We start from the raw sequence: 13,292 nt of genomic DNA on the forward strand, positions 1-13,292 counted from the left end.
GGATTAAATACAGTTTGATATCCATTAACTGTTCACGACTGTTGCTGATACCTTTTAACAACTACAAAAGAAAAGCGTCTACAGGACTTTACTTTAATCATCCAAATAGATATTCTTATAATAACTCAGAATTAAACTTCAGTGCAGATTTACCACATAAATGTATTCTGTATTACAGACTAGTACAGTAATACAGTAGGTTTCGAGTAGATTTACGTTTTAAACTCTTTATTCAATAAAAACATGATTATTACTAGCCTTTATTCTTTCTAATTCACACCTGTATTCAAAATTCTCATGTAATTTTTGCATAGACTTTGTGAAGACATGCTTCATGGTGCATTCAAATCCTTTTACTTGACAATAGCATTTATTAGGTCCAAACTGCAACATACAGGTTGTTACTTTAAATTAACTTCCCTTATTGTAAAATAATTTTTTTTTTAACTATTAGAAGTGTACCTGACATTTATTTGTAAATTAATGCAGGCAGTCCGGAAGATAAATATAAGTTGTCAGCAGCAGCTACAGGCCCTGATTTTGAATTACAAACCAGCGCAGTGCAAAATGGGGGAGTGATGTGCAGTATCCCAGACATTTAAGAGCACTATAATTCTATTGCATTTAATTATTGAACAGATTATATTCTGGTGGCTGTCTTTACACAGTGTCCATCTTTATCATGCATTGTTTTACATTAAGCATAGTTAATAGAGCTCAGCTGACTCAAAATATCTCCCCATCTTCATTTATTAGCCAAAAAAGGCAAGATAGATCAGAAGTATCCAGAATCATTACTAGGTAATATTCAATTCAATTAGGTATCATTAGTTTATATTGGATGGATTGCTTACTCAACTAACAGGCAGACAGTAAATGGAGGTGTTGACAAATGTTGTTTAACACCTTACATTTGCATTAGTTAAAGTATATGACATTCAATGCACTAAAACAAAATGCACATACTGTAGAACATCTTCATTGACCTGAAGTATAATAATAAGAAGGCCTTTTTTTTTTTTTTTTACTTTTCTAGAGTAGTGTAGTGTTCTGTTCTATGCATGGGGTGACATTTCTGCACAGAATAAGTTGTAGTGGAATTTAAAAATATATATATGATAGTGGTTGTTTTTTTTCAATGTGATTTATAATGTGTAACATAAAATGTTGTATTCTAGTCTGGACACTTTCACTTGCATATGTAATTTTCAAGTGGTAGCATTTCATAAGGAATTTGCCCTTTGTCGTTTGACTGTTGATAGGTATTTAAGTAGGGCGATATGGTGTTTTTATTGACTAACTTAGCTTTCAGTAGAAAAAAAGCACAATGCTTCTATTGAAGAATGAGTCTGGGATAACAAAATATTTTGGTACTGTGAGAGATTCATTGGCTGCCTCATTAGTGCATGACACAATAAAATATAGGGTTACATTTCAGAGTGGTTTAGTTCTAGTTCTGCGTTGTTAATGGATCTTTTTCTATTACAGAGAAAAAAATGCTGCATTTTGGAGTAAAAAGCTTTAAAAATAGCCAGCTGGTGCTTTGATATGTTAATAACATAGTTAATCAATGGCAGCTAACTTGTATGGTTTCCATGATCTTCAAAAATGAAAAAGGATTTTGTGTGCAAGTACAAGATGAGAGATGAGTTTTTAACAAGGTGTTGTTTTTAATGTAGTTTTAGTGCTGATTGGAATCAGTGAAACTGATGTTGTGACTGGTACTGCCTACCCCTACGACAATGCCTCCTGGAAGCATTATAATTAAGCGATAGAGCCCGTCGATGCGGGCTCTACCGTTGTGGTAGATGACCACAATTGGAGTTATGTGTCCCGAGCCGTAGACAAGGGTGCTCACGAAAAGTCACGGTCATCTACCACACGGTAGAGCCCACATCGAGAGGGCTTTATCGCTGTTAGAAAATGTTTTATTTCTTTATTTTCTCTTTAAAAAAACTTTAAAACCTATATTTACCTTGAACTTCTGATATTTTGCCAGTTAACATTCCGCTGAGGAAAATAGTCCCTAACATAATTAGAATAGGAAAACGACATACACGTAGAGAAAACATTATTATTATTATTATTATTATTATTATTATTATTGCTAACATATTTATTTACTGGGATCTTACTCTTTCTTATTATAATTTATCTGGACATGTACAATTTTTGAATAGTCCTTGTAGTATTGAGTCTGACTCGAAACTTGTTGTTGGAGGCGGGGCGTCATTCAAGCAGGCAGGGAGTGGATTGGCTAGTGGTGAAAGAACTGAAACAGGGTTGGGAGTTTGATTGGCTGGTTTTGAGGGAGGGTGTTGTTTGGATCCAGCCGATGACAGAATTGTGGACCAATCATGTCTTCCCTGTTGATTTGCTGTCCAGTAGCTGCGAATTGAGCCTTTATTACAGTGTTCTGTCACAGACATCATTTCCCTTGTCTCTAGACCAGCGTCAGAAAGTATGTTTAAGTAGTTTTCTATGTTATTAGCTTAGTTGTAGATTAGAATGTTAAGGGAAAAAGCCGGTATTGCGCAGATTTATTTTACAATATAATTCACAGTTAAGCACTTCAACTTTCCAGCAGGCATCTATACAAAATAGAAGCCCACTGGATCTGGAAGCTGATTGGCTGTTCGCGCTCAGTCGTTTTCTAAAATAGAATAAACCCATCCAGGTCCTGTCTCCCTTGTATGATAGTGCTGCCGTAAGTTGAGAGATGCACCATAAACCTACCTTTTATAAAGCTACGTTAGGTTTAAACCTCAAAGTAACTACCTTGATTTAGTCTTAACTATAAAAACACTTCTAAATCTGTTGTTTTCATTCCAAAATGTAATCTGACAAACTAATATGCTTTAAACTGTTAGTTGATCTCTGCAAATCATTTATAGATATCTTCAAATAACTTTTGATCCAGTCACTCTCCGTTCCCAGGTCACATTCATTGCGATTTGGCAAGCACCATGCTAGCCAAATCCACATATTATTTAAAGACATCTCTGATGGTTTCATGCACTATAGTAAACAGTTATGTTCATTATACACAGTATAACTACAACTACAATCTTAGTCCATTATCCAGTTTTGTAAAATGTTTTTTTTTTTTTTTTTTCAGCAACAATTTTCTGATGGGAATTTTCTTTCTCTTCTCTCTCTTGCAGATTTTGGCTATAATATCCATCCTGTTCATCATCCTGTCTACTATTGCACTGTCCCTCAATACGCTACCTGAACTTCAAGTAATAGATGAGTTTGGACAATCCAATGACAATCCACAGCTAGCACACGTGGAAGCTGTCTGCATTGCATGGTTTACAATGGAGTACCTCTTGCGTTTCATGTCATCGCCCAACAAGTGGAAGTTCTTTAAAGGACCCTTAAACGTAATTGACTTGTTGGCTATTTTGCCCTATTATGTCACAATTTTCCTGACTGAGTCTAACAAGAGCGTGCTCCAGTTTCAGAACGTCAGGCGTGTTGTCCAGATATTTCGTATCATGAGGATATTGAGGATTCTCAAACTAGCCAGGCACTCCACAGGACTCCAGTCTCTGGGATTCACTCTCAGGCGGAGTTACAATGAACTAGGCCTGCTGATTTTGTTCTTGGCAATGGGAATAATGATATTCTCAAGCTTGGTATTCTTTGCTGAAAAGGATGAGGATGCTACCAAGTTTACCAGCATACCTGCATCATTCTGGTGGGCTACCATTACCATGACAACTGTTGGCTATGGTGATATTTATCCCAAAACACTTCTAGGAAAAATAGTTGGTGGGCTGTGTTGCATTGCAGGGGTTTTAGTGATAGCACTGCCTATACCAATCATTGTGAACAACTTCTCAGAGTTCTACAAAGAACAAAAGAGACAAGAAAAGGCTGTCAAGAGGAGAGAAGCCCTTGAAAGGGCAAAGAGGAATGGAAGTATCATCTCCATGAACCTGAAAGATGCTTTTGCTCGTAGCATGGAACTGATGGACATTGTGGTGGAAAAAAATGTAGACAATAAAAAGTCTCAAGGCAACCACCTCTCACCAAGCAGATGGAATTTGACAAAGAGCACATTGTCTGAGACCAGCTCCAACAAGTCCTTTGAAACAAAGTACCAGGAGGTTGTACAGCTTGGATCACAAGAACACATTAACAACCCTAAAGCCAACCCACAGCATCTGAATGTGCAGAACCTGGAGGAAATGTACAACCAAATGACTAAAACACAGTCAAATCCTAACCTGAATATCCCTTGCACTGATCAGCCTAACAAGCCAGCAGTAAAAGAGGAGGAACATGAAATGAAGGAGGTCCCAAGCCAGACTGATCCATTATTAATGGATCACAGAGCAGTAGCAGTGACTGATATGAGGAGCATATCAAGCATTGACAGCTTTGCTAGTTGTGCCACTGATTTAACTGAAACGGAAAGGTCACCTCTTCCTCCAGATACAACCGGTTTGTTACAGATGAGGATCCCTAGCATCTTCTCTCCCCTGGAAGGGATTCAACCTGTCCTTCATGTTGATGTGAAAGAGACCCAAGATATTAACGTGAAGGAGGGTATGTATGAATTTGCTGTGGCAGATATCGTGCCTTGCAGTCAAGGTGGCAATACATTTTCACCAGGGCAAGGTTGCAGTGACTTTGACAGTGTTGTGGACAGCATCAGAAGCTCTTTGAAAAGCAGTAACCCAATAAAAACCAGAGATCTCAAAGTGAATTTTATTGAAAAGCCAGGTAGCGCGCCACAGACACCACCGAGCACTGCCAGACCGTTGCCAGTCACAGTGATGGATCTAGCAACTTCTCCTCAACATATTAGCACCATTCTTCAGGAAGACAATTCACCTCAGGGAGACAGACCTTCACTCACTTCTGATATATCGGCACTCCAGCAAGTTGCTTACAAGGAATCACCCCAATTTGCAAAGCAAGGTCGCTTTTTTTTCAACTCCAAAGGGAGGAAGAGCTGCATCGATGCAAACAGCGAGGAAGAAGATGAAGACAAGGATGTAAAGTGGCGCAACAACAGTGAGCAGGAAGTGGGACAGAATTCTTCCAAAGAAAACCACAAGGAAGGTAATCATGTTGAAGACGTGACCATTGTAGGATCATCTTCTCCTAAAACTACTGGGCATAATTGCACTCCAGGCAGTCTTCATGCTGTAGGTGAAGGAAAAAATGACAATAACCAAAGTGGACTCAAAGTGGAAAACCACATGTTTACACCAGAAATTCATATAAGGCCTAGGGATGGAGGTTTCTCACCCACATGTGAAACCAGCATGTGACTATGGACAAGAACGATATGAACAGATGAGCAGCAGAAATGGATAAGCCAGTTCAAAATAACAAACGTGCACAATAATGTGGTGAAAGAAAGATATGTTTGCATGGCATAATGAATCCTTTTAATTAAGTCACTGTATATCTCAAGGTATAAGAGAATGCTGTGTTTTTGCAGACAACTGGCTTGAGAACAGAGGGTATAAATAAAAGGCTTGATTTAGCGCACATGTATTACAGTTTGGAGAAATTCTTAATTCTGGTGTAAATGTTATCCTTTTATTCTTTTTTATTGTTAGAAAATTGAAGGAAATGTAAAAAGTATGACAATTCTAAAAACGCATGCATTTAAAAAAATATAATTCAAAGGTGCTTAGAGTTTGTGGAGGATTGCAAAGGCAATGCAATATGAGGTAGTGGAACAGAATTCTTTGGTGCAGGTATTTCTTTCATATAGTACTGTACGTGGTATGGAGGAGTTTTACATAACTTGCATATCATTACTTTTTTTGGAAAAGCTTATGTGTTCCATAAAGAAGTTATCATTTGAGATAAATGTTTTCGTTTAAGATATACTTATGTATTATAAGAAATTGGGCCAGATTCACTAGTCATTTACTCAAGTGCAAAGTTTTCCCCATTTCATCCAAAAAAAGCAAGAAACAACTTGTGTTTTGGTAGGATCTAAATGTTAAATTTAAATGTTTTTCTTTTTTAGAGCAACAAGGAATAAACTATGCACAGGAAAAAAGAAAAAAAAAACTTTTAGTGAATGTAACTCATTGTGTTTTGGTTCGCATTATAGCAATGTAGTTTCCACATAGATGTTTAAATATAATTAGATTTAATGACCAGGAATAGATAGTATGACATCTTATGTTACGGTTCTGTATACAATATTCTGCACTAATAGTTGCCTAATACTAATCTGATAGGGAAATTGAAGATATCACCAGTCACTGTTCACTATTCACTAACATTTGAACAACATCAAGAAAGTATTGGGCTGGTAGCGGAAAAAAAAACAGCCTACTGTAAACTCTAACCAGTACTGTAACTAATTCAATGGACATTCCATTTTCTTTTGTTCAGTACATTATAGGAAAATCAAATTTTCAATATAGTATATGGAAATTTCAAAACAGTATATAGAAAATGTATTTACACACAATTACATGGATATTGGTAGCAAGTTCAACACACAGGCTTCCATACTTATATTGGAAAAGTAAGTTATAATTATAGGAACATTTCTTTATATTAGTTACATTTGTCTGGTCATTAAGTCTTACACAGGTTGGCTATATGATATATTTCTATATGTTCAGTTGTGTAAACTGACGGAAAAACTGCTTTTTCCACAATTTCAAGTATGTTTTTGTTACCATTTCAGCTAATTGTATACATCATGTAAACAGCCAAGAAATGTTTAAAAGTTTTACCTTACAGACTCTTTCATGTATAACCCTGACATAACTCATTGCATCTTGTTAACAGACCCTTTTATTAGTTTTGTTTTGTATATTTTGTATGATCCATTCTTTTACAAGCTAGTTGAGTTTTGCATTGATATTTTGCACAGATGTTTGCATTGGCAGGCTGTTGATACAAATGTGTTATACAATTTGTAGAGCCATGTTAATCTAAATATTAATTTATATTAAGTTGATATTCAGAACCGTAAATTGTATGTTATGTTTCCTCCCAGTCATGGTAAAATTATGTGTGCATTGGAATCTATGCAGGGAAACAATGGAAGCTTTTGAATTATGGAAAACTACACAAGCAGTTTGATTTCGATTTTCAAAAGGTTTGAAAAAAGAAAAAATGTTTTCAGTGTTTAAGAGAAGTTGAAACAATGTCAAAGTGACCTAGTTGCAAATACTCACAAAGCACTCTAACAACAACCTATTCTAGCCACATGGGGCTCATGGGGCTACTTCACTATTCATCATGTATAATGGCCACATGTAACCTTATAAATAAATTATATAAATAATGTAATTTTCTAAAAAAATAAATAAAGATATAAACATAGCCACAATTTCCTGCCAAATGGTGGTTGAAATTATATGTGCCTTTTCATAAATTGTTATTTATGAGAAGGCTAAAAGCCTTTTAGGCTTTATTCATATAGCGTTGTACAGGAAATTCTACTTTTTTATAGGTTGACATCATGTCTTTAAGAAATAGATACAAAATATTAATGACTTCTTGGGTTGTGTATAAATCAGTTCAATTGCACATTTTGAATAGCATGATTTGATTTTTGCTTTTAATTTACAGTAAATGGTGACTAGTATTCTTTTGTTGTTGATAAAATAACTAATTATTGTATAATATCAAGACAAACATATTCGGTTGTGTAAACTGATGGAAAAATAATAAAGAACTGTATATAGCCCACAAAAACTGAATTTAGTTTACCTTGATCCTTTTCAGACTGTTAGGGGACAGTTTGCTGTTTTAGAAAAGCGACCATTTTTGTTCAACAGTTTGTTGTTTTTCAGTATTTGGCCCAAATGACCCGAATAAAAGCATAGTCAGTGAAAACAGTATTCTGATTTCCAGACTGAATGGGGATTTACTTTCTTTTAGCTTTTCTTTTTACAGGCCATGGTGTCCAGTAAATTCAGCTGCTCCGCCTAAAAAAAGAGCAGTACATTAAAGAATAACAGGTTTTGTTTTTTGTTTTTTTCCCATAGTCTCTGGTTAACCAGACTTCCTTGCTGCAACACTGCCCTTATCTCACTTGTCAGGACTGCTTTGCTAGCCTCCCTTGATCTTGGTTACTAATGGGTTGACTAAAACCCGACTATGCTTGTGATTTTTTTGAATGTCAAAACTCTTTTTTGGAAATGTCATCCTTCACAAATGGCTTCAACCAAGTTACACTATTGCCACTTACTATTAAAGGGTTTGTATGTGTGTGCATGAGTTTTTTATTAAAATCATTTTTTGGAAGAATTTAGGCAGAAAACAAAGCATTAATATATATATATATATATATATATATATATATATATATATATATATATATATATATATATATATTTGTCTGGTCTCCTGTTCTTTCCCTGTTGAGTTTTCTGTGGGAATGTTGGGATTACAATCTAATAGTAGAGGAACTGTCAAAAAGGATATTCTCTGAGGGATCATGAGAAATCTCATATGTAACCTTAAATATTTAAAGTAAGAAAAATGTTTGTTCATTTAGCATTGGAAGGTTTTTTTTCACCATGTCATTCACCCATTAGGATAAATTAGCTGCTGTTTGTACTCATGTCTCCATATCTTTTGCATATTATTTGTTAATAAGAATTATATCATGTAATTTGGTATCAGTAGGTGTTGCTGAACTGCATACTGTTTCTGTACTATTCAGCATCTTTGTATGCATGTAGTAGTCTGTCAAATGATGTGACCACAGAATACTTGTTTATTTTATGTCAAAATGTCTGTAACGATTAACAGCATTGTTCCCCATTAATTCTATTAGAGGGTTAACAAATAAATGTGTATATAAATCATATATGTCTCATGTCAGTGTTCAACATTTACTCATCTCCATTAAACTGGAAATAGCCACATATTCCTAAAGGTTAACCTAAAAATATCATAAAATCGAAACAGATGTGTGTGAGTTATCCAAGATAATACATTTAAACAATATCACGTTCGTTACCATAGAAGCAAATACAACCAACCATTTTTATGTTAATGTGTATCACTGTTCAAAGAAATGAGATACTGCACATCATATTTGTATAAGACTCACTGTGAAATAAAAACAAAAGCCAGTTTAGATAATTGAACCAATCTGGAATACATTTTTACAAATGTAAATGGCTTCACTACAAGCAGTGCAGTCAGTCAGTGTAACATCGTGCCTAATTGTTTTTGATCAGCCAAGTACCTTGATGGATTCAGTGCACTATGTATACAATTTTAATTTAATTCACATATCAATAAAAGCCCCATGAAATTGTCTAGTGTAGTCTCTTTTTTGGCATGCCTGAAACACTGCTCATATGTGCCAATCTGTTACCCATTGAAACCTCCATTTGAAGTGGGGTGCAGAAGGGGTCAAGGTGCAGAAGGGGTCAGGGTCAATGGTATCCTGAGTCTGAGGTACAGTCAAGACTGGAGACAATATAGGACACATCCAGCACATATGGATGAGGGAAGCATTTCAGTTGTGGGTATTGTTTTTCATTTGAAGCAAGTTTATTTATTTTTTTATCTTTTTTTTTTTTTTTTTGGGGGGGGGGGGGGGGGGGGTGGTGGGGGGGGGGGGGGGCTATGACCAAAAGTTTTGTATCACCTAGAATAAAAAAAAATAAAATGAATAAATAAACATATGAACATAATTTAGGTATTTTATTTAACATCATGTGAGTGTACCGGAAACCATAATAGTATACAGTATGTTATGTTAGATTTCAAAATGTCACATTTTTCATTTTTTGACAGTTGATAGTTAAGAATATGGAAAACTACAAAGCGGTATGTAAATCAATATGGTAACGTGACATTATTCAGCAGGTTTCATCTTTATGAAGCTAAAGGTGTTAATTCTATAGGGTGATGCTGAACTTTTGGCCATATCTGTACAGTAACGCCCAAACTCAGCAACACAAATTCTACAGTAGTCTGTATCTTGACCCAAGTAAAGGCATCAGGTTGATAAATAATGACTTTCATTCCCTTTATTAGAAATTTAAATGATATCAAGTAAAACTCAAATTCTTAAGTGGCAAAGATCATTATAAAAAAAAATAGACTGGTTCCTTAATCGCTCTAGTTGGACAAAGAAACAGTTAGTTGTTCGGCAGATTTGTTGGAAATTGTTAGGTTACGGTTAGAAACAGTTCAACCCCCAGGTCACAAGTCATCATTTACAAGCAACTAAAACCACCAGGGAAAACTGAACAACAACAAAAACATCTGAACTATTGACTAACATTTCAAAAAGAAAGATACCAAGAAATCAATCTTCCTGCTGCACACTGGTAAGATTAAATCCCTGAAGGACCATAAAATCATCAAGATTTAATAAATGCATTTCTTGTGAGGAGAACACTCAAGGTGTCAGCTAGCCAGCACTGTGCCTGTCCCACAAGCACTAAATCGACCACAATAAATAACCTTATTAATTCATTAATTAACTAAAACAAACATATGGTACTAATTTAAGATTTTCATGAAGTAGACAACATTAGGATATTTTCAAGATTTTGCAGATGATGTATGGGTATCAGCTCTTTTAGTAATACAAATAAGTTACGAACATGATAGAGGTCACATTTAAACTAATTATCAAATTCCACAGTAACGATGGCCCGTGGGGTTATGTACCAGATTCTAATAAAAACACCTACATGATTAGTTACTGTGGGTACGTGTGTGAAAATCCAGCCTAATTTGTGTTTGGCAAAAACCTCAGGGAATGCGGAGAGTCCAATTTAGGTGAGACACTGACAAAGATTAAAAAGAGAACTCAAAAAATATATTGTAAACCTCTCGTTCACATCCTGTTAAACTAAAAATAGTCCCAAACTCAACAGACAATGGGACACAGTAACACAACTTAATCTGGTGCAATCAATTAAATTGGAGATTACTTTTCATTAAACTGTTTCGAATAAGTCTCTAAACATACAAAAGGCCACAAATACTACAGTTTATAAACAACTGATATTATATTAATTAATATATAATAGCTGGATTATTTTTCTTCAATACTTGAGAATGAGGCCACTTGAAAAAGCATCCACCAAAGAAGCCACATATGCCAATACCCTTGATTAATTAAGTTTTCAAGATGTTTCCAATGAAATGGATGTGTGGCACATCTTTAGCTATATTTACAATTAAACCTTTAAAGGGAAGTTTGATCCCAGCTATTTACAAAACCCATCCAATGGTCTTTTACATTCCCCAATAAACAACGTGGTGCAGCGCTCTGCCACCTGCTGGCTGATTACAAAATTAAATATTGTTTAATAACTATTGACATTAGTTATGACAGTTGGAAGAGCGATCCATGTAAAGAGCCCTATTTCATTACCAAGTAATTCCACAACATCATTACACTTTTCAAGCAGAACATTTACAATATATTAGTTTTTTATTCAATGGCAGAGTGCAGAAATTAATTAACTCAAAATGGAGCAAATCCACTAGTTTACAAAAAGGAGAATCAATAATACTTTGAATAAAATTCCAGATGGTCTCCATAAAGCAGCATACATGCAATCAATATCTGCAATCAATATCTGCAATACTTGATGGAAATCCTGTGATTTTTAAAAAAACAACAACACATTTTTCTCTTCTTGTAGCTATAGTATACATCCGTCTTAATATTGTCAGTAGTTTAGCATTGTTTACTATAATTGGGCCAGTTTATACAGTACAATATAATTTGATGATCACAGGTTTGCAAGCACTTTATCAAGCCATTAAAACTAAAGGTGAAATATGACAAAGGCTAGCCAAGCTTTAAATATCCATGGGCCCTTATCACAAAGCTTCAACTACCTGTCCCATTACATAATGCAGAATGGAGGGAGTCACTCCCGGCACAGGACAAGTTACACTGCAGGAAGTAGCCAGGTTAAATGACCCACACTTTATTACCTCTCAGAGATCTCCCTCGCTGACAGACCAGGGGTACCCGATCCTTGTAATAACCATTTTCATTACTGTACTCAAATTGGAGGCCAGCCCAAGACCTCTTTACTGTAGCTCTTACATTTCACCCAAAATTGCACATTTACAATTTTTTTTCAGTGTTATTTCCCTAATTGTCCCATTAATATTGTGGCGTTTTGCGAGAAATGAAGGCAGACTCACACAGGTATTTCAGGTTTTTGAATGCAGCAGTTGACAGGCAAAGTGTGCTGCTTTACTAGCTACAGCTACAGCTCAGCAGCATAGTGCTACTCAGACTGTGACAAATAATTAAAGAAAGTACTCAGACAGACACACTGCTTTGGCTGTGTGCTACACCCAACTAAGTGCAGTCTCTGGTTTGTTTCTTTCTTCCTGTTCTAGTCACGCTTCTCTCTGGCTCACCTTGGCTGTTCTCTCCAATTTTCTCTCGTCTCCGCAGATTCTTGCCACTGCTCTCAGTTTGCTACTTATCCCCCCATCCTGTCCTGTCCCGTCCCATCTAGGTCACACCCCCTGGTGAACAAGCCACCAATTGCAATCATGCATGCTTTCCCACCCTCGATCCCTTGCAACATGGTTGTAACAATTTACCCCTAAACACCTACTGCGGTTTAACTTTTGACTGGGTCACAGAATCTTCCAGAATATGGTTACAGCAGACCAAGGGTCCTTACAATACATTGCTAGCTAATGTACATGAATTGGTCTGGATTGGCTTTTAAGGTGCGTTTACACTTACAACTCGAATTTGAGCTGTTTTAGGGTCGATCAGATTAAAATATTCATATAATTTGAACTACACCATTTACACGAGCACAGGCCTAAGCTGGCTTTGGAACCATATGCACGCGCATAATGTGCAAACACAAATATATATATATATATATATATATATATATATATATATATATATATATATATATATATATATATAGTAACGTTTCAACATTTGCGGAATGAAAGAAGACCAGATGGGATTCCAAAAATCGAACAAGTTTATTTTTATTGAACCATTAGTGGAACAGCGAATCCCTGTTTGGGCCGGGGTTCACAGTAAAATTACAAACTTTTCTATTCTCTTTTATTCACACTCGTCTTTTCACTCTCTTCCATGCCAAGGGTTCTTCTTACTGCTTCAGTTAAGGCCCTGGCTTTCAGTCTCTCTCTGTCAGTGACAGTCTCACGGCAACCACTCAAGTCGAAGGCTGCACGTGTTCTCCCCCGCCCGTTGGCTTGCTCTCCCTCTTTATAACCTTCGGAGGCCCTGCCCCACCCTAGGATCAACCAGTTGGATCCATTCCTCATCTTGAATATTGTGTTCAGTTCTGGTC

The 13,292-nt window shown here is 35.9% G+C and overlaps 1 protein-coding gene across 1 annotated transcript in view; it reads left to right on the top strand.

Moving 5' to 3' along the window:
* The window catches only part of LOC121314350 (potassium voltage-gated channel subfamily B member 2-like), an 80,158-nt gene extending 71,904 nt beyond the window's left edge, over positions 1-8,254 (top strand). The window contains exon 3 of the mRNA XM_041247508.1: positions 3,165-8,254. Within this exon, the coding sequence (XP_041103442.1) occupies positions 3,165-5,288 (2,124 nt within the window). The 3' untranslated portion in view covers positions 5,289-8,254. The remainder of the gene's footprint in view (positions 1-3,164) is intronic.
* Positions 8,255-13,292: the final 5,038 nt, after the last annotated feature.

Source organism: Polyodon spathula, chromosome 4 (assembly GCF_017654505.1).
Source record: "Polyodon spathula isolate WHYD16114869_AA chromosome 4, ASM1765450v1, whole genome shotgun sequence".
Lineage (NCBI taxonomy): Eukaryota > Metazoa > Chordata > Actinopteri > Acipenseriformes > Polyodontidae > Polyodon > Polyodon spathula.